The sequence below is a fragment of the Eumetopias jubatus genome, unplaced genomic scaffold, assembly GCF_037043125.1.
Source record: "Eumetopias jubatus isolate StellerSeaLion01/CBP00866 unplaced genomic scaffold, mEumJub1_p1.0 scaffold_9, whole genome shotgun sequence".
Taxonomy (NCBI): Eukaryota; Metazoa; Chordata; class Mammalia; order Carnivora; family Otariidae; genus Eumetopias; species Eumetopias jubatus.
The window spans coordinates 111,667,321-111,694,781 of record NW_028274815.1 but is presented as its reverse complement, the minus strand read 5'-3'; the positions used below and the strand labels follow the sequence as shown (position 1 = coordinate 111,694,781).

Below are 27,461 nucleotides of genomic sequence, written 5' to 3'. Positions count from 1 at the left end.
CACCAGTACCCTCTGAACCCATGACACCTCTCCCAAGTCGGCCACCGGATGTTCGGGAAATGTGGATTGATTGTTAAAGCCCCACCCCCGGTCCCTGCCTCACACACAGCACTTCCCACCTAAGTGCATCCTTTTTGTGCAGTGAGGGCTGACTTACGGCTACGAAGTCGCCCATGTTCCGCACAGATGATGCTCCTCTCCTGAATGTGCCTCGAAGCCTGACGAGGCCCAACACGTCTCTGAAGCGCTACTCACACTCCATGCATGGAGAGGGACTCCTCCCCATCTGGCTCTCTGGTGCAGGATGAGGTTTGACTGATTGCTCAAGTCTTGCCCCTTCTTACTGGATCCTCTGGTGTCCGATAAGATTTGCCTTACAGCGAAAGCCTCACCCACACTCCCTGAAAACAAAATACTTCTCCCCAGAGTGTGTCCTCTGGTGAACAACGAGGAGGGATTTCTGGCTGAAGGCGTGCCCACACTCACCACACAAGTCAGGCTTCTCCCCCGAGTGTGTCCTGTCGTGTATGCTGAGGTCTGACTTATCGCAAAAGCCTTGGCCACACTCCCCACAAATATAAGCCTTCTCGTCTGAGTGTGTCCTCTGGTGTTTTCTGAGGGCTCACTTATCACTAAAGGCTGGTCCACACTCCAGGCACACATAGGGTTTCTCCCCTGAGTGTGCCCTCTGGTGTCTGATGAAGTATGACTTCTCACTGAAGCCTCGCCCACACTCACTGCAGACATAAGGCTTCTCCGCGGAGTGAGTCCACTGATGTCTAATGAGGATTGACTTACTTCTCAAGCTCTGTCCACACTCTCTGCACAAATAAAGCTTCTCTCCTGAAAGTGTTCTCAGGAGTCTGTTGAGGTTGGACTTCTGGCTAAAGCCTCGGCCACACCTCTTGCACACATATGGCTTCTCCCGAGCGTGGGATCCGGTGTGTAATCCGATGATTAATAAGGATCAACGTCTGGCTGAAGCCTCGGCCACACTCACAACACACATAAGGCTTCCCCTCTAAGTGTGTCCAATGGTGTCTGATGAGAGTTGACCTCACTTTAAAGCCTCCCCTGCACGCCCTGCAAACATAGGGTTTCTCCTGTAAGTGGGTCGTCTGCTTTGCAACGGAGTCTGATTTCAGGCTACAATCTAGTTCATGTTCCGTACAGTTGACCGCTCACGATTTTGAGGCTTCTCTCACTCCCCTGTCTGTTTGCACAGGGTTTAGCCTTTGGGCTGAGGTGGGCTCTGTTTCTACCACCATGGTGCCTTCTCTAGTTCTCGCTGACTGTCCTCAGGGGAGGCTGGAGAATGCGCCTGAGGTCTCTGTCTCCCCTGTCCTTGCACAAAAGGGTTGAGAGCCACCTTCCCTCCGGTGACCTTCTGTGTTTCCACTCCAGCAGCTCTGAGCCGAATACTGCTGCTCCTGATGCCTGGGGCCGGAATCCCCTGGATGGAAGTGATTCTCTACACATAAGCCCAGGAAGATCTGAAGCACATGTTGGCTGAGGACTTGCTGACAGGAGAAGGCCAGAAGGCAGGAGGCACAGGGGTAGATTTCTGGCTTTGCTTCCACTGGAGAGAGAGAGTTTTCAGTTAGAGAAGTCCTACGTGGGGCCGCTGGGCAGCTCCACCTTGTCCTAGGACATCTGTAACTAACGATACGTGTACAACACAATTTGTTCTCACCAATAATTCCTTTACATTCATTTCTGCACATTCCATCTTCTACTGTGATCCACAAAATCCATAACAAAACTATCTTCTACATGGGACACAGGAACCTTTCAAGTAAGCGCTGTGTGCTATAAACTGCTTCAATCACCTTCGCCTTCCCCTTCTACTAAATGACCTAAGTCATCTACAGTCCCAGCGATACATACTATCCACAACTCAGTTCTACTTGGACGTAACAGTCTCTGTGATCTATGTGGAAATCACCCTCATGTCTTTTCTTATTACAAAACGAGACTGATAGACATAAAAAGCCACTTGGTCTGGAGGGCTTCCAAATGTAGGAAACGGTATATGAATCAGTGGTTAAAGAGACTGTATATGAAATAAAACTGAATGTCAGGTTTCCCATCTACATACAAATACTTGTTAGAAATGTCTACGTGCTAGGTTCTCTGTCAAGCACTGTGGACATAGCAGTAGACAAGAAAAACACGGTCCATGATTTCAGGATTCCAGCACCTTATGTCCAAACCAATCCCATCACAAGGACATCAGACTTGGCTATGGGATTTGCTTTGGCCAATGATTACTGAAAAGCTAGTGCCACCTTCAAACAAGTTTTAAGAGGCACCATGTGGGCGCCTGCGTGGCTCAGTCAGTTAAGCATCTGACTTCAGCTCAGGTCATGATCTCAGAGTCCTGGGATTGATCCCTGCATCAGGCTCTGCACTCAGCAGGGAGTCTGCTTCTCCTTCTCCCTCTGCCCTTTGCCCCACTTGTGCTCTCTCTCAAACAAATAAAATCTTAAGAAAAAAAAAGAAGCACCACATGATCCTATCATTGCTTTTTTCCCCTCTTCTTTAAGAACCCCATGACTCAGATGAGCCTGTTCCTTTTGTCTGAATTCCAGAAGCAAAAAAGCTGAGCCGCAGCTGAACTTAGACAACAAGCAGTATAAGTGAGAAAGGAACATTTGCTATGACAAACCACCAAAGTTTGAGGTGATTTGTTATCAAAGAATTACCTAGTCTAAGCTAACTCAAAAACTCCCCGTAGGAAAGCTTTAAAGATTATTTCAGTGGAAATTGGCCCACTTATGTCTAACAGTACCCATGAAGAAGAGACATCATGAGTATGTGAAGAATGAAAGGGGAAAAAAGCTGATTTGGGAACAAAAACACTATGATCTCAATTTTTTTTTTTTACTTGGTTGAATTTTGTTTTCTTTCTTTTTATTTTTATTGTTATGTTAATCACCATACATTACATCATTAGTTCTCGATGTAGTGTCCCATGATTCATTGTTTGTGCATAACACCCACGCAGTGGGTGCAGTTTGTGCATTTGCTCCACGCAGAATGTGCCCTCTTTAATACCCATCACCAGGCTAACCCATCCCCCCACCCTCCTCCCCTCTAGAACCCTCAGTTTGTTTTTCAGAGTCTATCGTCTCTCATGGTTCGTCTCCCCCTCCGATTTACTCCCCTTCATTCTTCCCCTCCTGCTATCTTCTTCTTTTTCTTTTTTCTTAACATATGTTGCATTATTTGTTTCAGAAGTACAGATCTGTGATTCAACAGTCTTGCACAATTCACAGCTCTCACCGTAGCACATACCCTCCCCAATGTCTATCACCCAGCCACCCCATCCCTCCCACCCCCCACCACTCCAGCAACACTCAGTTTGTTTCCTGAGATTAAGAATTCCTCACATCAGTGAGATTATATGATACATGTCTTTCTCTGATTGACTTATTTCATTCAGCATAACACCCTCCAGTTCCATCCACGTCGTTGCAAATGGCAAGATCTCATTCCTTTTGACGGCTGCATAATATTCCATTGTGTATATATACCACATCTTCTTTATCCATTCATCTGTCGATGGACATCTCGGCTCTTTCCACAGTTTGGCTATTGTGGACATTGCTGCTATAAACATTGGGGTGCACGCACCCCTTCAGATCCCTACATTTGTATCTTTGTGGTAAATACCCAGTAGTGCAATTGCTGGATTGTATGGTAGCTCCATTTTCAACTGTTTGAGGAACCTCCATACTGTTTTCCAGAGTGGTTGCACCAGCTTGCATTCCCACCAACAGTGTAGGAGGGTTCCCCTTTCTCCGCATCCCCGCCAACATCTGTCGTTTCCTGACTTGTTAATTTTAGCCATTCCAACTGGTGTGAGGTGGTATCTCATTGAGGGTTTGATTTGGATTTCCCTGATGCCGAGCGATGTTGAGTACTTTTTCATGTGTCTGTTGGCCATTTGGATGTCTTCTTTGGAAAAATGTCTGTTCATGTGTGATCTCAATTTTTGACAAGTCTGAGAATAAACTTAGGCCGTCTTAACCTAACAGAAGTATAACTTAATTTGTGCTGTGTAACCTAATAGAAATATAAAGATAAAGCAGAGGTGACAGAGAAAATGGGTTTGTCGTATGTGATGGACAAAATCATTAAAGTTCACAAATTGTTTAAGGGTGTGAATAGAGACACAGAAAAAAGAAAAGTATGTGACACTAGTCCTCTAGATCAGCCCAAGAAAAGAGAAAGAAATAAGAGAAAAGCCCAAAAGAGCCCATAAGAGGCTGGAGAACTGTAGAATATTATGTGTTGAGCAAAATAAAGGAATCAAGACTTTCAGTATTGAGAATAATCTAAACCAGGTCATTTTAACATTTTCCTCTGAACCCATTAAATGCATTAACATAGAGGAAGAGAATAATAGGACAAGGGGAAACTAAAAATAAAAACACTGGGCGCCTGGGTGGCTCAGTTGGTTGGGTGGCTGCCTTCAGCTCAGGTCATGATCCTGGAGTCCCGGGATCGAGTCCCGCGACGGGCTCCCTGCTCGGCGAGGGGCCTGCTTCTCCCTCTGACCCTCCCCACTCTCATGTACTCTCTCTCTCTCTCATTCTCATTCTCTCTCAAAATAAATAAATAAAAATCTTAAAAAATAAAATAATAAAATAAAAATAAAAACACAATCTAGTTAGGCTGCCTAGCTAAGGCCAAATCAAAACACACAGAACGAGACTGAAATGGACGAACCCGTCCTTAGTTAGATGGAACTCAAAATAGATGGAATCAGATCAAAACACATGGGACAAGATGGAAATGGAACAAAGAAAATGTGATTAATTCATATCAGGGAAATAGCTATGCCATTTGAAGGAAACTGCTGACGAAACTTCTCCTGAAACTAGTTTGTGTCTCCAAAAATGTGACCCTTCTCTACATACTTTATCTAGAAATTTACAGCACTCTCTAATACTGTAGCCACTAGTCACACAGGTTTACTTGAAAGGTGGCTGGCTAGTGTGAATGAAGATGTGCTCTTGGGGCGCCTGGGTGGCTCAGTCATTAAGCGTCTGCCTTCGGCTCAGGTCATGATCCCAGGGTCCTGGGATCGAGCCCCGCATCGGGCTCCCTGCTCCGCGGGAAGCCTGCTTCTCCCTCTCCCACTCCCCCTGCTTGTGTTCCCTCTCTCGCTGTGTCTCTCTCTGTCAAATAAATAGATGAAATAGTTAAAAGAAAAAAAAAAAGTTGTGCTCTCATTGCACATTGAGATCAGTGTTCTTCTTCCAAAATCAGCCTTTTTTCCTCTCATTCTTCACATATTCAGTGTAAAATACACATCAGATTTTCAAGACTCGGTACCAAAAAAATCTAATTAACTTTTCCATATTGATTACATGTTGAAACGATAAGATTTTTTACACACTGGGCTAAAGAAAACGTTATTAAAATTAATTTCATCCATTTATTTTTACTTTGTAGAATGCGGTTACTAGGAAATTTAAAATTCCCCACCTGGATCATAGGATATTTCTACTGGACAGCACTGATCTAGAACAAGGGGGCCCTCTGTTTCTGTATAGTCCACAACTTCAGAATGGTTTTTGAATTTTTAAATAGTTGGAAAAAAGTCAAAAGAATAACGATGTTTTGTGATACATAAAAGGTATGTGGAATTCAGGGACACCTGGGTGGCTCAGTCAGTTAAGTGTCTGCCTTAGGCTCAGGTCATGATCCCAGGGTCCTGGGATCGAGCCCCGCATTGGGTTCCCTGTTCAGCGGAGAGCCTGCTTCTCCCTCTCCCACTCCCCCTGCTTGTGTTCCCTCTCTCGCTGTGCCTCTCTCTGTCAGATAAATAAATAAAATCTTAAAAAAAAAATGCTTCTTACCCAGAAAACTGTTTATGCTTTGCAATGTCTGCCCATACGCAGTGGTGGACGATGAGGGCACTTTTAGCTTACACGCCCGATCTCGAGACTAGTGGCAGCAGGTCAAAGTGCAAAAGGGGGAAATGATGTGATCCACATACTTAAATACTCCGTAAACTAAGTGTCCACAATTTAGATTTTTGTAAAAAGAAATTCAGTAGGTATTTAACTTGAAAATACTAGAGACACACCTGACAAGAATGTTTTTCACACCGAATGTTCCTGACACAGGGCCTGACAGCGACAGTAACGTTTGAGGGCCACACACAGCATGTTACCACTTACCACAGATATTACAGATGGAAGCAGGCGTAAGAGGAATGAGGGGTTTGCAATGTGCACCTCTCCTGAAACTGAGAATAGTAGAAAGACTCCACAATTTTTTTTAAAGATTTTTTATTTATTTGAGAGAGAGAATGAGCTAGAGAGAGAGGGCATGAGAGGGGGGAGGGTCAGAGGGAGAAGCAGACTCCCCGCCAAGCAGGGAGCCCGACATGGGACTCGATCCAGGGACTCCAGGATCATGACCTGAGCCGAAGGCAGTCGCCTAACCAACTGAGCCACCCAGGCACCCAAGACTCAACAATTTTAATTCTCCATAAAGTTACTTCCTTTTTTTTTTAAGATTTTGCATTTGCAACGACATGGATGGAGCTAGAGGGTATTATGCTGAGCGAAATAAGTCAGTCAGAGAAAGACAAGTATCATATGATCTCACTGATATGTGGAATTTAAGAAACAAAAGGGAAGAACATAGGGGAGGGGGGAAGGAGAGAGGGAAACAAACCATAATAAACTCTTAACTATATGGGGTGCCTGGGTGGCTCAGTCGGTTAAGCAGACGTCTGCCTTTGGCTCAGGTCATGATCTCGGGGTCCTGGGATCAAGCCTCGTGGCAGGCTCCCTGCTCCGCGGGAAGTCCACTTCTCCCTCTCCCTCTGTGCCTCCCCCCACCTGCACTCTCTCACTCATGATCTCTTTCACTTTTTTTTAAACAACCAGTGGTTTTTTTTTTTTTAAGATTTTTTTATTTATTTATTTGACAGAGAGAGACACAGCAAGAGAGGGAACACAAGCAAGGGGAGTGGGAGAGGGAGAAGCAGGCTTCCCGCGGAGCAGGGAGCCCGATGCGGGGCTCGATCCCAGGACCCTGGGATCATGACCTGAGCCGAAGACAGATGCTTAACGACTGAGCCATCCAGGTGCCCCTCATGCTCTCTTTCAAATAAATAAATAAACAAAATCTTTAAAAGAAAAAAAGAGAGATGCTTAACTATAGAGAACAAACGAAGGGCTGCTGAAGGTGAGGTGGATGGGGAGGTGAGGTAACTGGGTAAATGGGCATTAAGGAGGGCACTTGTTTTTTTTATTTTTTTATTGTTATGTTAATCACCATATATTACATCATTAGTTTTTGATGTAGTGTTCCATGATTCATTGTTTGTGCATAACACCCAGTACTCCACGCAGAACGTGCCCTTTAATACCCATCACCAGGCTAACCCATCCCCCACCCCCCTCCCCTCTAGAACCCTCAGTTTGTTTTTCAGAGTCCATCGTCTCTCGTGGTTCGTCTCCCCCTCTGACTTACTCCCCTTCATTCTTCCCCTCCTGCTATCTTCTTCTTCTTTTTTTTTTTTCTTAACTATATTACATTATTTGTTTCAGAGGCACAGATCTGTGATTCAACAGTCTTGCACAATTCACAGCGCTCACCGTAGCACATACCCTCCCCAATGTCTATCACCCCGCCACCCCATCCCTCCCACCCCCCACCACTCCAGCAACCCTCAGTTTGTTTCCTGAGATTAAGAATTCCTCATATCAGTGAGGTCATATGATAACATGTCTTTCTCTGATTGACTTATTTCACTCAGCCTAACACCCTCCAGTTCCATCCACGTCGTTGCAAATGGCAAGATTAAGGAGGGCACTTGTGATGAGCCCTGGGTGTTATATGTGACTGATGAGTCACTGAATTCTACTTCTGAAAGCAATATTGCACTGTATGTTAACTAACTAGAACTGAAATAAAAACTTAACAAAAAAAATTCAGTGATAAAAAGGTAACAAGATGTCCAGTGCACAGTATCCTTAGCTAGGGCAGATACGGAGTAAAACTCAATAGTACACTTAAAATTTTTAATAATCTGTTTTTCAAAAATACCACTTATGTTCAAGAGTTTCCTGGACTCTTCGTATTAATCTCGGGTATATTTTTCAACAAAGAAAACCCAACACACAGATGACCAAGACAGTGCCGGACACGGACATGAGCAACTGCCTTTCCCCTTTTCAAGAAAGAGAATATCCGCTTATTTTCCGGGACACAAGCCAGCATTTCAGGGAAAAGAAAAAAAAAGTAAAAGTAAGCCAGCTCACCAGCATTCGGGGCTGGTCCTCCGTTCTTTGGAGCCAGTCAGTAGGGCGAGAAGGCAAACCTGGGGGAAGCAGCAGCCGCTCTGAGGGGCCGGCCCACCCAGGCTGCTCCCCGAGCAGCTCCTCTAGGCCTGTCGGGGAGGAAGGGGCTCCTGGGCACAGCCGTGCTCACGGAACCCAAGCCCTGCCCCCAGCCCCAGCGCCTCTCTAGACCCAGACCAACTCTCACCTTCTGCAGGGTGAACTTGAGTCCGGTCCTTCCTGGTCTCCGTGTCTTGCCCATCCTCCCTCCAGAGGCAAAACCTGCCCCCGGCCCTGCTCTCGGCCGGCAGAAGGATCAGGCAATGTTATGGCCCCAGAGTCAGCCCGGTGTCTGCGGCGACATTCTGCTAGAGGGCCAGGTGTAAGTTACTTCACCTCAAGATCAACTTCTGCCGCATTGGGGGGACTCCTTGGAGCCTTACTTGTGAAAGCCCATCTTGCTTCCGTGAAGCCAGGACATGGGCGATTGAGAAGCTGTTCATTGCCAGGAGCTTTGCTGTGGGCCCTGAGCCCATGCCTCCTCCGCAGGGGCCCTGTCCTCTCATACCTCCTCATTCAACATGGCGTCTCGAGCTCCAGGGCCTCCTTGGATTTCTTTCCGTCACCCCTTTCCAGCCTGTATACCCTCAAGTCTGTCCCCTGCCACTCTTCCTTATCTGTCGAAATGTACAATTACTTCCCACCCTCACCCTCAGATTCAAACTCCATGTGTGGTATGGTGAAGCCTGAGTCAGAGTGAAGACATGGCGTAACGCCTGTGGAGAAAGAGGCTCAGAATGTCTCCTTCCAGACCAATCTGGGCATGCAGAACTCAGCTCCTGACTCCCCTGGCCCTAGGTTCCACCTGTGTTCTATCCCGTGTCCCTGTCCTCTGGAGCAGACTTGGGGTCTCAACGGAGTCCTTCTTCCTTTAGGTCAGTCTCTAGGCTTCACGAGGACTCTGTGAAGGTAACCCCCACCTTCCTACCCACATGGCCTTATCAGAACTGTGCACTGGTGTCTCCAGATGAACCCAAGTGAGAGTCTTCCACCCACGTGGCCCCAAAGGAGGCAGGTGATGTTGGAGGTGAACCACCTTCAGAAGCACCTCAGACACCCTGTCCAGGATCTCAGCCCCAAGGACTGCAGTCATACTGTTGCCAGATACCCTTTGGAGGCTGACTAGGTTCATCCCCTAATTCCACAGGCAGAGATGGTCACTCCCTCAGATAGATCCAACCTGGGCATCTCACCTTACTCATACTATGTTGCAATTTTTCTCTTTATTTGTCTATCTTTACCAGATTAAGAGCTTCTGGTAAGAAGAAATACATCTCAGTCATTTTGCTAATCCTAATGAGTAGGCCTTTGTGGTAGATTTGACCATTGTTCCCAATTATTTATTTCTCTATAAAAAGACTATACTTCCCTGCCCCTGATATCAGGCTTGGTCTTGTGACTTGCCTTTGGTGATGGTATGTGACTGAAAGGGACAGTGCTACTTCTAAGCACTACATGATTCCACCAGCTACCTTGTTCTGAGAGAAGCATGTCCCCAAGAGGGGTGTTGGTCAACTGTGCAAGGTCACAGTGCAGAACTCCAAAGCAACCTACAAAGGAGGAGTAATAAGACTGGGGTTAAAGTTAGAGTGTGCTGTGTGGGCCACCGAGATCCGGGGGCTCATGTGTTCTTGCAGGACAACTTGGCCTAAGCTAATAAATCCCTATAAATCTCCGCTCCTAGGAATACTAACATCTATAAAACGAGTACTGTCCAGAGTTTATGAATCTTCTTCACAACACAGCCAAGGGGAAGACACTGCTATTCTTTCCATCTCACAGAGAAGGAAACTAAGGCACTAAGAGGTCGGTTGATGTGTCCTTAAGATTGTAGCTATGAAGTATTAGAGCCAAGCCTGAATCCAGAATTCTCGTTTCAAAGCCCATCCCCTTCACCATTGTCTACAATAATGCCCAGCAAACAAAGGACTAAATGAACACGCCAAGAGTAAGCAGATGTCCACAGGGTTCAGAGTTCACCCTGAAGAAGACAGGACCCTCACAGTGAAGGGGAGGGGAGGTCTGTATCAGTCAGGATGGGTCGAGGTCTTCTGTAATGATGAATACTCCCCCCACAATCTCCGTAACTTAAAGTAACAAAAGTTTCTTTCTCACTCGGGCTCCCTGTCCACCATGTGCCATCTGTAACTGTGCTCAAAGCCATCTTGGGACGCCTGGGTGGCTCAGTCGTTAAGCGTCTGCCTTCGGCTCGGGTCATGGTCCCGGGGTCCTGGGATCGAGTCCTGTGTCGGGCTCCTTGCTCGATGAGGAGCCTGCTTCTCCCTCTCCCCCTACTGCTCCCCCTGCTTGTGCTCTCTCTCTCTCTCTCTCTCTCTGACAAGTAAATAAATAAAAATCTTAAAAAAAAAAGCCGTCTTCACTCTGGGACCAAGGCTGTTCCTGCAGCCTCTGTTTGGAACATGGTCAGTAGGAGTGATAGAGGCAAATGAAAGATGGAGAATCATACTTACAAATTTGACCCGAAGTGATACCTTGGACCACAGCTCATTAGCAAATCAAGTCACGTGGTCACTTCTGGGTTCAATAGGGTAGGGGCATATACTTACAGGGAGAGGCCACACAGGAGGGATGCTAGGAGAGCCAATGACCAAATGACACTACTACAAGGTCAAAAGGCCATAAACTGACTCTCCCCTAGCCCCGGTCCGGCTGTCGATTGGGACTTCAGTGTGTTAGGATCTGGGGCCGGGCCCCGGCCATAAAACTAAAGGACATGTGCCGGTCCCTACACCTGCCGCACCATTAAGAACAAGCAGCAATACTGACTAAGAAAAACCTAACTCAGCTTAGAAAGACCAGGACTCTATCATGGGGGATCTAAAGCAATGAAGACAATGCTGCTCTTCAGAGCCTAAGGTGAAGTCTGAGCATCCAGCCAAGAAGCAACCCTGTAGGCAAAGGGGACAGTGCGATCAAGTGAGAGAGGGAGGGAGGGGGGAGAAGGAGAGACAGAAAAGACCAGAAGAAATGGGTGATTTCCTAGAAGAATAGAAATAGCCTAAAATCAAGTAAAAAAAAAAAAAAAAGGAAAAATTGTTAACCAAAAAAGAAAACGAAAAGACAAAGACCTCTCCCAAAGGCCTTGGCCCCAGACAATTAAACTGGGCGATTCTAGTAAAGCTTTGAGGAACAGGTCACTCTGTAATAAAGATTAAGAGCCCCAAAGCATTAAAACATGTTTCCTAACTCATTCATCAAGGACACCAAAAGTAAGCAAGGGCACTACAGGAAAAAAAAAACCAGGGATCAATTCTACTTATAAAACTATAAATCTTAACCTGGGTGGCTCAGTCACTGAGCGTCTGCCTTCGGCTCAGGTCATGATCCCAGGGTCCTGGGATGGAGCCCCTCATCGGGCTCCCTGCCCGGCGGGAAGCCTGCTTCTCCCTCTCCAGCTCCCCCTGCTTGTGTTCCCTCTCTCGCTGTCTCTCTCTCTCTGTTAAATAAATAAACAAGATCTTAAAAAAAAAAAAAACTAGGTGCAAAAATCCTAAATAAACATCAGCAATCTGAATCCAGCTGTACCTTAAAGAAATAATAATACATCATTACCAAGCAGACTTTATCCCAGGAATGGACAAGACAGTTTAACATCAGAAAACCTACTGTGTGTGTGTGTGTAGACATGTGTGCCGAAATATCTGTATAAACCTTTGGTAAAATATTTCTACCTGAGAATCTCCTTATTCACATGTGACCCAACTGTTAACATTTTGCTGGACTGGCTTCATCACATCTATCCATCCACAAAGGTAGGTACACGGACACTCGGTGTCGCAAACCTTTCAACTTCTCTGCATGCATGTAAAATGTCATAAGAAAATGTTGGGGAAAAGATAGGATCCAAAAAGACTTAAATATTTACAATATATATAAATGACTGTGAAAAACCAACTTCAATCTGCCTATTGCTATTTCCCAGAGAAATCAATTTAATTATTTTCACTATCTTATTTTCCCAACAGTAAATAAATCTCTCTTACTCCATTATAAGAGACCTCAGGAATGAGAGTTTATCTATGGCTATAAAGACAGTATAACATGAAATCTGCAGAAAACAAACATTTGTAGGCACAACTTGTATCACAAAAACCTACACCTCAACACCACCACACAGACAGGATCCTCGGATCCTCGGGCAGTGCCATTTGATTGTTAACAGGTGTCTCAGAGATGGCAAATGATACAATTTATATACTGTGCATCCAGATTCATTTCACTGTCCTTTTCTGTTTGCCAAGTCCACTGTAACAAATCTATTTCCTTATAAAAATACAAACATTTGGGGGCACCTGAGTAGCTCAGTCAGTTCAGCGTCTGACTCTGTTTCGTTCAGCGTCTAACTCTGTTTCAGCTCAGGTCATGATCTCAGGCTCCTAGGATCCAGCCGCGTTGTGGGGCTCCCTGCTCAGCGGGGAGCCTGCTTCTCCCTCTCCCTCTGCCCCTCCCCCTGCTGGTGCTCTCTCACACTCTCTCTCAAATAAATAAAATCTTTAAAATAAATAAATAAATAAAAGACACTTTTAAAAAATCATAATTAGGTCGGGGTTTTTGTTTTGTTTTGTTTTTAAGATAAAAAAGCTAAACCATAAGGTTTAGAGGTGCATACTTAGGTGTCTGACCTTAGTGAAACTCAGGAAAAGGTTACTTTTGGAAGGAAGGGACAAAGTTGTGATTGGAATGAAACAAATGGGAGGAACATCTGGGGAGACCAACAAAGTTCACCTTCTTGCCCTGGGTGTTCACTTTCTTCTCATTCTATACTCTTTTGTGTGGCTTTGTTTCCTGTGTTGCATTTTATTTATTTACTTATTTTTTAAAGCTTTTATTTATTTATTTGAAAGAGAGAGAATGAGAGAGGGAGAGAGAGCACATGAGAGGGGGGAGGGTCAGAGGGAGAAGCAGACTCCCTGCTGAGCAGGGAGCCCGATGCGGGACTCGATCCCGATGGGGGACTGGATCCCCATGCAGGACTGGATCCCCATGCGGGACTCGATCCCAGGACTCCAGGATCATGACCTGAGCCGAAATCGGTCACTTAACCAACTGAGCCACCCAGGCACCCCCCTGTGTTGCATTTTATAATAAAAAAGAAAACATATAATGGCACAAAAAATAAAATTGTGGTGTTAGGGCAGTAACAGACAGTAAATGGAACAGAACAGAGAGTCCATGTGTATTTGGGGGTTAAGGTTTGGTGAACATAATATCTCACACAGCCAAGAAAGGACAGCCTCTTCCCAGAGTTGAGACAAGCTGCTATCTGATTGGAAGTTAGATTCCTAGGTCACACCTTACATAAAAATAAATTCCAAGTATTGTAAGAGCTAAAGATCAGAAACAAAAAATATAAACATTTAGAAACGTATAGGAGAATATACGGAGGACTTTGGGGAAAGACCAAAGATCTTCAGAAAGAAAAAATATATATATATGAAATCCAGAAGCCATTAAGGAAGAAGTGGATAAATCTTACTACATATGGATTAAATACTTCAATTTAACCAAAGACACCTTTAGGAGAGGTGGGGTGGCATAAACATGTATGTATGTGTTTAATCTTTGAGTCTTTTCATAAAAACAAAATACTGGAAGGATACATAGAAAAGTAATAAAACTGATTATCTATGGGAAATAAACCTGTCTTTATTTACGTTGGCATGAATGGGTCCTAGAATCCAAAAAACCAAAACAAAACTTAAAAAAATGAATTTAAATTTAGCAAGGTGGCAGGATGTAAAGGGTCAACCTACAAACATCAACTATGCTTACAAATACTGATAGAAACAATTGGAAACTTACATTTATTTTTTTTAAAGATTTTATTTATTTGAGAGAGCGCACGTGCACACACGAGTTGGGGGGAGGGCGGAGGAAAAGGGAGAGAATCTCAAGCAGACTCCATGCTAAGCATGGAGACTGATTCCGGGCTCGATCTTACGTCCCCAGAGATCATGACCTATGCCAAAATCAAAAGTCAGATAAACTTAACCAACTGAGGCACCCAGATGCCCCTGGAAACTTATATTTAAAAAGCATTTCCAAAAGCATCAAGAACAACAGATGCATAGGAATAAACTTACAGAGAAATGTTGCTGGGGCAAGGATGGCGGCAACTGGTCTGGGGTAATATTCTCCGTAAAGGCCCTGCCCTTATATCAGTCCTGGGATCCTAGGGAACCAAGCAAGGCCTCGGAGTCTCAAATGGGACATTGCAGCACACAAGAGGTCAGAATAAGCAAAGGAAATTTGTCTGTGGTTTGGAGCTCAGAAAGCACTGTAGGAATGCAAAAGGTGGGTGGTCTGCGCCTGGAAGTGAGCTGTCAGGAGCCCGGAAGTCCTCTCTTTCTCCACCCAGTCCTCTCTGTGCAAACAGGGATATATAAACAGGTGGTGAGGATGAAAGAGGCAGTGTGAGTTTCAGGACTGTCTCCTGGCCCCCAGATACCAGGCTAGAAATCCCCAAGTTTAAATGAGGGATGCTTCTCTTCCTTTAAAGAAAAAAGAAAGGCTCAGATCTCTCAGAGAAGAATGTAAACAGCTTCTAAGGGACATAGTCAGATGTGGGCATCAGACTACAACCTGCCCTGATAAGCTCCTGTTAAATAGGGAATTAATCTTTTTTAATGCCTCTTGGCCTCAAGTTGTAATATTATCAGAAATAGTTAATATTCACTAAACCCTTACTATATACCAGAGACAATTCCAGGCACTGTACAAATTTTACCTGTTGAAGACTCCATAAGCTAGGTCTTGTGATACATTGAGGCAGTTATAAATCTTGCTCAAGTTGACAAAGCTAGAAAGTTCCTAGATTTGAACTCTAGCTGTAGAGTGCCAGGCCATTTGGGTTAGTGGTAATGTCAGCAGTGGTCTAGTCTAGCCCTGTGGGACGTAACAAGTGTTATCCACACACAGGGTTGAGGGGATGTCCTACGAAACAAGACTGGCTGCCAATTAATAAATGTTGAATATAATGATAGGTCCCGAGGGTTCCTTGTACTATATTCTACCGGTAGGTTTACAATTTGTCCTTACCAAAAAACCTAAAATAAAATTAAAGTCCTGACATCTGAACCCAGTCAGATGCCAGAAGTGATCTGGATAGTCGGCCAACAGCCCCCAAAGTTCCCCGCCCTACCTAATCCCACTAAGTTCCATGCCAGTGGTTTGACCCCCAACACACAAGGGGAAAGCAAAAAAGGGGTGATCCGCCAAAATGGCCATTCGAATTACAACCAAACCCGAGATCTTTGCCACAAGGCAGCATGCCAAGACAAACCTTGGGGCAACAGGTCCCAGAGAAGCAGACCTGTCCCCACTCCAAAAACTGCTTAGATGCCAAGCCCCCCAGTGCAGTGCACCGCACCATCACTGGAGGATGTTCATCCCAGGCCAAAACCTCCCCCACCCCCTAAAAGCCCCCAGGGACTCCAGACACTCCCCCATAACCTCCTAAGTGTGTGTCACCCACACCAAGCTCACCTCCACCCACCCCCCAACAAACCAAGGCACAGTGGAGCCTGAGACGCTCCGCACACACCCCGATCACGGGCCGGGAATAGTAAGCCCCACCAAAAGCAACCAACCCAAAACTTGACATTCACCATCAGTCCTAGGTTTCCACAATTCACAGAGCTGAAGACCCAAGGAAATGCTCCCTAGCCCAAACACACCTGGGCCTTTAAGGCCCGAGCCTCGCCTCCACCCCACCACGGGGGATGTTTGCTATCTGACCCTGGCTGAACTCATCCCCACGCTCAAATAAACCGTGAGAATGCACGCTGGGGCCCCCCCATTCGGAAATTGTTTGGCCCAGAATATGTCCACCCCCTCCAAAAATAAAGTTATGGAGGGCGCCTGGGTGGCTCAGTTGGTTAAGCGACTGCCTTCGGCTCAGGTCATGATCCTGGAGTCCCGGGAGCGAGTCCACGTCGGGCTCCCTGCTCAGCGGAGACTCTGCTTCTCCCTCTGACCCTCCCCCCTCTCATGCTCTCTCTCATTCTCTCTCAAATAAATAAATAAATAAAATCTTTAAAAATAAAATAAAATAAAGTTATGGAGTTCCAAGTCACTCGCCCCAGCCGGGGAAGGGAGTTCCGCGCAGCGCCTCACAATTCAGGGATTCCAGGCTGGCTGAGGGTCACTGGGTTCCCTCGCCCCAAACGCGCACCCCCTCCTCCCAACAGGGACCCCTCCCCCTGCCCCCGGCTGGCCTGAGAAGCCGCACTCTAGCCGGGTCCCTGACCCTAGGCCCGCCCTTTGCCCACCCTCCTGGCCCCACTGGCACGCCTCGCTCACCGCCCGCGGCGGGGTCCGCCCGGCCAGCCCTTGGCCCTGGCCGGTCCTCGCCAGAACTATACTTCTCAGAATTCCATAACCACATCAAAACTAAGGTTGCTTTTTGCCTCTCCAAAGCATTAACATTAAGGCAGTTGTAAAATCCTTGAGGAATATCACACTCCGCCTGTCTCAGGTGATGGGGTTTTGGAATATAGGTGAGGTTGGCTGGGGTGGGGCCCGGAGCCCAGGAGCAAGAAAGAATTCTTGAGAAGTCTTTGGTGCAAAATGGTGGTTTATTAAAGCCCGGGGACAGGACCCGTGGGCAGAAAGAGAGGCTGCCTTGGGGTTGTGAGGGGGGGGGCTGATGATATACTATGGGGTGGGGGTGGGGGTGGGGGAGGAAAAGGGAGGTTTTCAAAAGGATCTTCCTACATTAAAGAAGACTCAACAGGATATCAGGGGCCTTGCCATTGTCAAGTTAAGGTAGTTTTTTTCTCTCTAGCAAGGCATTACCAGTAAGATAGTTGGGACAGCATCAGTCAATGGGCTGCAGGTGATAAGGACATTTAATAGTGACTGAAAGTGACTGTCAGGGTCAAAGTCAAGAGTCAGGTTTAGTGTGCAAGTTAGGGTCAGGGTCTGGGTCTAAACACGTTCTAACTCACAATAAGAAATTTCATCTGAAATGTTCCTGGACCTGAACCTGGACCTTAACTGAAGGTGTGGTTTTCTGCCTGTTTTCAATTATTCTTATTTTCATATGGGTTTTAGCTCAGTCACCATAGGAAGTTACCTTAGCTATGAAAGCACTTCAGTTCAGGAAGGGGGTTGTAGCCTCTGGGGTAACAGGTGACCGCTACAGCCCAAATTGAGACTCAGACTCTGAAAGGGGAAGTGTGGACCTAGCCAGCAGGGCCTGTGGTGCGGTCTTTGCCTCTGTATGGAAAAGTAGGGTCTTAGGCTCTGGTGTGGGGAGTGGGACCTTCGTTCCTCAAATGGGAGATGGGGACTTAGTTTCTGAAGCTGAAATCTGGACTCAGTCTCTGGAGGGGGGAAGCAGGGACGTAGGTGCTGGTGGTCTCAATAAAAACGGCTTCTGTCTGGGGAAAAGAGGGGCCTTTATGCCAGACCTGAAGAGCTCCCCCTAGCGAGTGAGAGAAGCAGAAAATTCTGAGATGAACGTGCTTCTGAGTTTGTTTGCATGGGTGAAGTTTACAAAGAACTTAGGAAGCTTATAAGATTTGTTTGAAATGAATGAGTGGTTTTGAGCTTGATGTCACATAAACTCTTAGATACACTCTAAATTACTCTAAGAATGCCCTTTCAAGAACGCTTGAGTGGGGCTTGTGTTAACATTAACTTTTACATATGAATTATCTTTAAGGGGCAGTAAGAAGTTTCATTTGAAATGAATGAGTGATTTGGACCTTGATTTCACCAAAAGTGCTTCGTATTGAATCTATTTACTCTAATTCCTCCTAACAAGGTAGATCAAGGAATAATGACATATTCCCTAATACTGCTTAGATTTATCTAAATTGATTTTAACTCATTTTTATTTTCTTTCTCGCCATTAGACGTTTCCTTAGAGGGAAATGTCAGATTCTTAGCTTGTTTACAGACATATTGCTCGCTTATACGCATAGTTTAGTTTCACTTTATTTTCACTAACTCAACATGTTACTTTTGACTTACTTTACATATAACTGTGTGATGTGAAACTGTTTTTACTTGTGACGCTGTTTTTACTTAACCTACTTAATTTGCTCCAATTTGCACTAAGAACTTTGGAGGTGACGGTGTGTTTCTGAGCTCATTTGCACATGTAGAAATTTTTACATAGCACTTTAAAAAGCTCATACATTTGATCACAAATGCGTGATTTTGAGCCTGATTTTGATGGGGTTTTGGAATACAGGTGAGGTTCAGTGGGGTGGAGTCCGGAGCTGAGGACTAAGAAAGAATTATTGAGACATGTTTGGTGCAAAATGGCGGAGCTGCTGCCCTAGGGTTGTGAGGGGTGGCTGATTATATATTATGGGGTTGGGGGCGGTAAGGAAAAGGGAGGTTTCAAGAGAACTTTCATATGCTAAAGAAGACTCACAGGATACCGGAGGCCTTGCCATTGTCAAGTTAAGGTTTGCCCCTCTAGTAAGGCATTAACATTAAGAAAGTTGGGAACTTCCTGGAGGAACATTGCATGCTGCCCACTTCAAGTATCTGTCCATGGGCCGCAGGTTATAAAGACATTTAATTGTATCTACATTTCCTTCTGGAAGCCAGGTTATTGATAGAAATGCTTTGTTCTTGTAAATTGCTAAGACATTTGTAAACTGAGGGAGTAGTCCTGTCTTGTAGGATTGTGGTCTCTACAAGTTAACTATTTGTTTTCCTTTCCTTAGCTTTAGGGCAGCCAGGAGTGCCTAAGGAATGTCACATACATCCTGGGGGGGGGAGGGTTGTGGGGTGTCAACTTCTGCTTTGTCCTCAGCTTGCCTTCTGTTCCCTCATCAATTTCACAGAGATGCAATGTGTTCTAATTTCCCATAGGAAGTTAGGTTTAGGAATGCTACTTAGATTTATCTTAATTTGTTTTAACTTGCAATAAGATACTTATTTTGAGATGTGTATTTCTGAGCTAATTTGTTAATTTGCCTTTCTGAACTGATGTGCTCTAGCTCCTGATAAGAAGTCCATATAGCTTAGTCTTAATGTTAACATTAACTGCTTAATTACATTTATATTTGCTTGAACACAGAGTAAGAAGTGACTTTTTTTTTTTTAATCAGAGAGAGAGAGACAGAGCACAAGCAGGGGAAGTGGCAGGCAGAGGGAGAAGCAGGCTCCCCGCTGAGCAAGGAGCCCAGTGGGGAACCCCAGGATCATGACCTGAGCTGAAGGCAGCCACTCAACTAGCTGAACCACCCGGGCACCCTGAGAAGTGACTTTTACCATAAAAACAAAACATAGTTCTGCTAGTCTGCATTAGACTTCCAACTTCCTAGTGAAAGCCTGTCCTGGGTTCTTATGTCACAACCAAAGCCATAGTAGAACTGATGAGAGAACAGAAGGCAAGCTGAGGACAAAGCAGAAGCTGACACCCTGTAACCCCCCCCAACCATGGGATATATGTGACATTCCTCGGGCACTCCTGGCTGCCCTAAAGGAAAAACAAATAGTTAACTTGTAGAGACCACAATCTTGCAAGACCCGAGCCTCCCTCAGTTTACTTACAAAAGCCTTGGCAATAGCTCCCAGAAGGGAATGTAGATACAATTAAATGTCTTTATAACCTGCAGCCCAACGACAGATACTTGAAGTGGGCAGAGTGTAATGTTCCTCCAGGAAGTTCCCAACTATCTTAATGTTAATGCCTTACTAGAGGGGTGAACAACCTTAACTTGACAATGGCAAGGCCTCCGGTATCCTGTGAGTCTTCTTTAACATATGAAAATCCTTTTGAAAACCTCCCTTTTCCTTACCCCCCCCACCCCCACCCCATGGTATATAATCAGCCAACCCTCACAACCCCAAGGCAGCAGCTCTTTCTGCCCAGGGGTCTCGTCCCCGTTCTTTAATAAACCACCATTTTGCACCAAAGACGTCTCAAGAATTTTCTTGGTTGACAGCTCCGGACTTCACCCCACTGAACCTCACCTATATTTCAAAACCTCATCAGAACGTTATTGTATTTATTTATGTATTTATTTATTTATTTTTAAGTAGGCTCCCAGCGTGGAGCCCAGCATGGGGCTTGAACTCACTACCTTGAGATCGAGACCTGAGCTGAGATCAAGCGTCAGACACAACCGACTGAGCCACCGAGGTGCCCCTAGAAAGTTGATTTCAGTCATCCACATAATTTGTTACTGTTTCAGGTTCTTCCTTTTGTTTTCCTATGAATTCTAAGGAAAATATATTTGGGAAACTGAATTTCTTTGGGAATACCTAATAACCTAGCCCAGAAATCATCAGCCGAAATAAATAATCATTGACTACAGCAGCCAATATTAAAGCCTATTATTCTCTTATCTTGAGAAATTCTAATGTTAAGAATAAAAAAATAGGGGTGCCTGGCTAGCTCAGTCGGAAGAGCATGCAACCCTTTATCTCAGGACCATGAGTTTGAGCTCCATGTTGGGTGTAGGGATTACTTAATAAAAACTTGAAAATAAATAAAAATTAAAAGCTACTTTTGAGATCCAAGATCTGAGCCTCTTTTAAATTATACCGCTCAGAGGCATCTACAGTTGCTCTAACAAGAAATGCTGACCTTGGCAAAGAATTGTGTGATTTTGAGGCTGTTTTCACACATGCCGGTTAGTACCTACCGGTGCTGCAGCTCGCCGGTGTCCCCAGGCCTCTGCGGAGGCTGGTTCTGGTCCTGGCTCCCGGGTCGGTTCCCACTGCGCGCCCCTGCCCCTGAACCCTGCGGTCTGCGCAATCGCCCGGCTTTGGTCGACAGGGGGCGCCCGACGGACCAGCCAGGACTCGGGCAGGCCAACAGCTTCCCGGGCCACTTCTCACGTCGCAAGCGGGCGGATGGGAGAAGCCGCATGTGCCGGGCGACGCGAGACCCCACCCGGCTCCCCCACTGGCCCACAGCGCCCTCCCCTACCTGGCCCGAGGTCTAAGGCGGGGGCATGGGAGGAGCGCGGGGGTGCGGGGAGGACTTTTAGGGGGGACCTTCCTTACAGCAGACCCGGGAGGCCAACTTCCCCATTCTCCATTCAGAAGCTGAGTCCCTTGCTCAAAGTCTGCCTGAATCCCCGCCGACCACTCCCAGGGCTTAGCCTCCCCTCTCCCTTCAGGGGCCGTGGCCCCACGGTTTCCTCAAGAGTTCCGAACTGTTCACCCCAAAGGCTAATCCGGAATTTTTAACCATGGTCAAAGTCCCCACCTTCGGCTCCAGAGACTAAAATCAAAGCCCTCCAGACAATAAAAACAAACATCAAAAAAAGTGAGGACTTATGAGCGCTTACCCAAGTGACTAAGAGAGATAAATGATGTCCCTGACAAACATAAGCATCTCACGTGAAGTCCCTCTGCGTCCTTTCCAGCTTTCTTTGCCGTGGTCCATGCTGGTCAGGCAGCATTTCAACCAACTGGTCTAGTGGTTTCCCGGGGGGGTCTTAAAAGGGAGAATTTCCTGCTCAGTATAAGGACTTTTTCTCCACTTCAACCTGTGCATAATTACCCTGCTGTTCTAGTTTATCAGATGAGCCCTGTCTCGCTAGAAGAGGGAGCTCTAGAAACAAAGTGGCAGAAGAAAACATCTGCGGAATGGGGCATGGGGCGGGGGGGGATTCCCGTGGTACAAGTGGCCAAGGATCTTCAAGCTGTTAAAGCCTTCCGGTTTAGGGTTTCCTGCCCTGGGCTTTGCTATAACCTCAACCAGTGACCAGCAGGCTGTGGATGAAGAGTGGTTGCACACCACAGCCTGGACTTAGCGCTGCTCCGTGGAATGGAGTAGAAACTGCTCCCCTGCAGAGCCAAACAAGCTGGAGGGAGCACGGCAGGGGCAGAGAGAGATGGGGCCGTAATAGGGTGAGTTTGACCCTTCTGCCACTGTGGCCACACCTCTGCGAAGCACTTGCACACCGTAAAGGGCTTTGTGGCAGGTGCACAGAGGAACTGAGGAAAAGGGGCCAGTCTGTGCCTGATGAAAGTGGGGCCTGCCATTCACCACAGGTCCACGCCCTGCAGCTGTGAGCCAACTGACAGAGGGCAGGCATTCCAGAGACCCCGCTGAACTCCTCGGGGGGCTTCGAGGTGTTCTGTTTATAGCCATGTTGTCTCCCTCTATGCCCAAAGGACCCTTGTAGGGGTTGTAGCCGAATTACCTCCACCCAACAGATGAAGAAAAAGAGGGTGTAGAAATCTTCAGCATCTTGTTTATGACCTACACCTAGTGGAGGGCTGAAGGAGGATTTATCACCGCCTGTAAATGGGGTTTGACTTTTCTCATTTAACGCATTTGCTTTTGTGAGAGTTTTCCAGCTGTTAATCACCCTTACTGCTACAGGCAGAAGTAACAGAGCCTCGGAATCCCTGCTCCCAGCTCTCTTTCCCTGACTCTGCTTCCTGGGGTGGAGGCAGGAAGAAGCAGACACACAGAATCCGTGGCCCATAGACGCCATCTGGCTGCAGCTTTTTCCTCATGGGCTGTGTAGGAGGTGCCTAGCCAGGGCTCTTGGTCTGTCTGGCTTTAATCTGGCAGGAATTGCCCCTGCCCTGGGACTGCTTTCCCTCAGATTACAAACACCTGGGTGTGAGTCTCCTTTCCAGACTAAGAGCCCAAAATGGCAGAGACAACTCTCCCAGTTCCTTGCAAACCAGACCCTTCTGCCCCACCTTCAAATCCTAAATGAGAAAAGTCCAGGAACTGAGAAATACTCTGTTCATAATACACACCCCCAAATCTTGGGGAGGGGGGCGGGACATGTGGCCACTGGCCAGATCTTCCATGGCTTCTGTGCTCCCCGGCACCATAAGCAAGCCCAGCAGTCGGTCTTTGCTGCAGGTTAGCAGGTGGAGGGCTGCGCCCGGTTGCAATGTCAGCTCACACTATCCGGCTAGGTCATTATGGCCTGTCACCGGAGTCTCTGCATTGTGCTGCTTTACAGAATCCTGTGAGCAACACTGGTGGTTTTGTAAGCAGATACCCAGAGCCAATTATATATCATATATATATATATTTTTTAATGGGAGAAAGAAATCAACAATGGCACAAGAAGCTTCCCCATTAACAAAGGTTTTTGAGACAAAAGCACCACTGCATTTAGATGCCCTGCAAATTTTAGTTGAAATCTTACGTTATTTCTGTGGTTGTCATATTGGATTAAGGGTTTTATTTCTCGGATCAAGCCGCACCCAATGAAAGAGAATGATGACAGAGCTTACCATGCTCAACCCAAGCAAGAGAATTGGTCACCGTCCCGGTGAAACATTGAGAGCACACCACTCCAACATTATGGCTCTTCAGAACAATATTTATGTTGAGTCGAATGTCCAATAAATGCAACTCAAGTCTTAAGTAGCTAAAGCCAGAGAAGTCTATTGGAAAACGTCATTCCAAGTCATATTTTTTTTTCCGAGTCATATTTTTAAATGTCGAATGACCAGTGTGCCCAAGGCCTTGTCACAAGTCCTGAGAGCAATAGCCTTCAGAGTTGTGCTCCAGGCAGAAAGACAGTAGAAGCAAAAGCAAAGGAAAAGCATAGTCCCGTCCCGAGAGCAAGGTGCATTAGTAGGTTGGACTGGGACTGATATGCAGAGGCAGAGGGGAGCCCGAGGGGCCCAGAGCTCTCGGGGGCCTTAACTGGCACGATAGGGAGTCTGAGGCTGGGGAGGGGGGGGTTCTGAGGCAGGGTGTTAAAGCAGGGTCAAGATGTGGTCAGACTTCTGCTTTGGGGGCTCCCCTGGCTGCCGTGCAGGAGAGAGACAGAAGGGGCAGGACCAGAAGCCTGGTGCCAGGTGGAAGGCAAATGCAGGGAACTTTGGAAGGAAGGATGTGGTGTGGTCCAGATTTTTCCTGAGAGGTGAAGCGTGCTGAGGCTAGAAGCCTGGCCTAGGAGTGAGAGAAGTCACCAGGGCTGGTCCCTGTTCCCCGGGGACTGTGGGGACACATTACTGATCTTAACCTCAGGTTCCTCATTTGTTAAAAAAAAGAAGGAGGAGGAAGAGAAGGAGAAAATGAGACTATCAGCCTCAGATGGTTGGGGTGATAAGTCGTTTAAAAGGCTTGGCAAGTGCCTGGCAGAAAGGAAAAGAGAGATCTTTCAGAGAGCTCGGGCTAGGACAGAGCACACGGCAGCATGCAACACACGTGCAATGTGAATAAGAGTTATAAAATATTAATGACATCTCTTTTTGTCACTCCTTGAGCGAGTGGCTCAAACCCAGGTCCCTGTGCCTCACAAGCCCTGGCTTCCCCTGTCCCCTGCTGCTGCTTCCCAGGAACCCTGACGGGGGCTGGGAGCTTGGGGATGAGTACAGACTCTCCTTCCTCCCTTCCTCAGGGCAGGGTGACACCCGAGGGTGTGTTCACCTCAGGAGTATTGATGTGAGTGGTGTGCAACCAATAAAGCAAAATACTCTGTGTTCAGTTTGACTCCCAAACTTGGACTTTGAATTCTCTAGCAATAGTTGTCATAGGCTTTGTTGTGAGAGAGAAGATATTTCTGGATTCCCAGCTTGCCCCTTGAGATGCCAAGCCCCCCCCCCACCATGCAGCAGGAACAGCAGAAAGAGCCCCCGAAGGCAAGGGCCTCTGCTTTAGTCACTGATGGTTCCCCCGTGCCTAGAACTGAGTCGAGCCCTAGTGAGCTCTCGCCATTCTCTGTGGGAAGCAGACAAGTGGTGTGTTCCCTGGTGTAGACAGGCCAGGTGCTGGCATGTGACGGCATTTCCCTCCAGCGATGAAGGTGATGTAGAAAGCCTTCCTCCTCAGATAACAGAGAAGTGGGAAGGGCTGGGAGGGTCCTCACTTGTCAGGGGAGGCAGGCAGGTGAGCTGGGAGCCCTCTCAGCTAGGGGAGAGGGGACGGCGGGTTGCTGCAGTGGGTACAGGGGACCCTGCAGGGGTTCGCTCTGGCTGCAGGCACACTAGAACCCCCCCAGTGCTATAGCATGGAAGCCACAGAATGCAGCAGAGTCCCCTCACTGCCCTGGGAACCCTGGGGCTGGGGTGGTGCTGCAGGAACCATCAGGATGAGAGAGGCCAGGTGGCAAAAGGAAAGTTTTAGGGGCGCCTGGGTGGCTCAGTCATTGGGCGTCTGCCTTTGGCTCAGGTCATGATCCCAGGGTCCTGGGATCGAGCCCCACATCGGGCTCCCTGCTCAGCGGGGAGCCCGCTTCTCCCTCTCCCACTCCCCCTGCTTGTGTTCCCTCTCTCGCTGTCCCCCTCTCTCTCTCTCTCTCTGTCAAATAAATAAAATCTTTTTTTTTTTTTTAAAAAGGAAAGTTTTAAAGCCTGCGCTGAACCGTGTGCATTTCAGCGGCTACCTACCGTATGGAATGGTTCTTATTCCCCTTCCCTTGACCAAGGCGGCCAGGCCACGGGCCCTCCTGATAAGTAAATAACAAGGTCTAGGAGCAAGTTTATAACTATCATACTTTCAAAGTAGCAATATAAGCATAAATGATACTTTGAGAAACCCCCCACGGTTTAATGGGCTGAGAAAATGTCTGTGACTTCTCCTGGGGACACACACATTTTTGAGGGAAATGCTGAATGTCAGTTCAAAGACTAAGAAAAATGAAACTGTTATGTTTCTCCCCCAACTTTCTGCTCACAGGGACCCCAGGTGAAGAACCCCACCCCCTAGTGCCTGTGACTGCCTTCCAGAGGATCGACTCTGAACCTCTGGTTTCTAAAGCAGCCGGATTTGCCCTTTTGGAAGACGGGCAGCAGTGGGAAGAGCTGTGGAGTAAGTGACAGGCAGCAGGAGGGGGAGCAGCTCATCAGAGGGGACCCAGGACTCGGCATCAGGATTCCTTGGGCGCTGCCCAGACCTACTGATTGGAATGCCCAATGCCAGTCCTGGGAATCTGCATTTTAAACAGAAGCCCCGGTGATTGATTTTCACCAACATCCTAGGACTTCCCTGGTGCCTTGTCCCGACCAGAGACTCAAGGCAGAGGGAAAGAGCCGGGGACCGCTCCTCACATCCCCCCAGGGCAGGTGGCTCACGGCTGGGAGATGAGCTGTCAGCTCCTGGCCCCTCCAGGGCCCCTCCGTGTGTAAGTGATGCCTGAAACGTGAGGCCACGCTGCCTCTTTGCTGGGGAACCTGAGCGGAGGAGTGTGTGGCTGGATTGAAGGGCTGGGACCTCCCCGCCTCCCACCCACCTCTCTCCCAACCTTCACCTACCTCCAGTTCAATCTCTAACAAGCCAAGGAGCCCTGGCTGCTGGCGGGGCCCAGAAAGAAAGCCCAGCCACCATGAGGGAGGAAAGGTATCCCCGGCGGAAGGTGTGTGTAGACCAGCAAGCCGAGTGAGCCAGCGTGGGGGCTGAGGAGCCCCGCCGACCATGAGCCACCGGCTAAAGGGCCGGGGGGAGGAAGGTGAGTGGTCCTCATCTCGGAGGGGCCCACCCACGGGGTTCCTGAGCGGCAGTGGGAGACCAGATGAGCAGAGGGGGGCTCTCGAGGCACAGGGCCCGGGCATGAGTCCAGGGCCTGCCACTTGCTCTCTGAGTGACCCCAGTCTGGTTACCCAGCCTCTCCTGGCCTCTTCTAGGAAATGAAGGCACATTGCTTCCTGGCAGGGCCGTTGGGGGGATGAAAATGCCGCGCACCGCCCCTTGCTGGTGTTGAGCAGTGGCGGCCCTCAGAGCCCACCGGGGCCTTCAGCCTCTTGCTCTCCTGGTTAAAATCGCCTCTCCCCAGCAATCCCCTCAGCAGACTTCTCTGTCTGTCTCTCTCTGTCTGTCTGTCTGGGGCAGCGGGGTGCGGGATGTTCTGACCTCATGTCTGCTCCAGGGTGTCGGAGATATGTCAGGACCGGGGATGCTTGTTAGTGAAATAATCGCAGCCAGGTCCTGGTCTGAGGCAGCTGTCACCAGCTGACGGTTCCCACCGTGAGACGGGGGGTGACCCAGGGAGGGGGACTCCCAGAGGTCAGCCATCCGTCACGCGCCATCTCTTCCAACAGGCCCTGGAGCGAGAGGGCGGGCGAGGAGCGGCTCTCAGGGCACAGGTGAGGCGGGATGATGCGTGAGGTGGGGTGTGTGTGAGATGGGGCGATGTATTCCCGGTCCAGCCCCCATCGAGAGTTCTCGTCCAT

General features: G+C 47.6%; 1 protein-coding gene across 1 annotated transcript; it reads right to left on the bottom strand.

The window, feature by feature from the left end:
* Positions 1 to 340: 340 nt before the first annotated feature.
* ZNF343 (zinc finger protein 343) lies at positions 341 to 27,461 on the bottom strand. The gene is given in 3 exon segments (XM_028118848.2): positions 341 to 902; positions 997 to 1,579; positions 27,311 to 27,461. Coding segments are annotated over 3 exon segments (1,296 nt in total).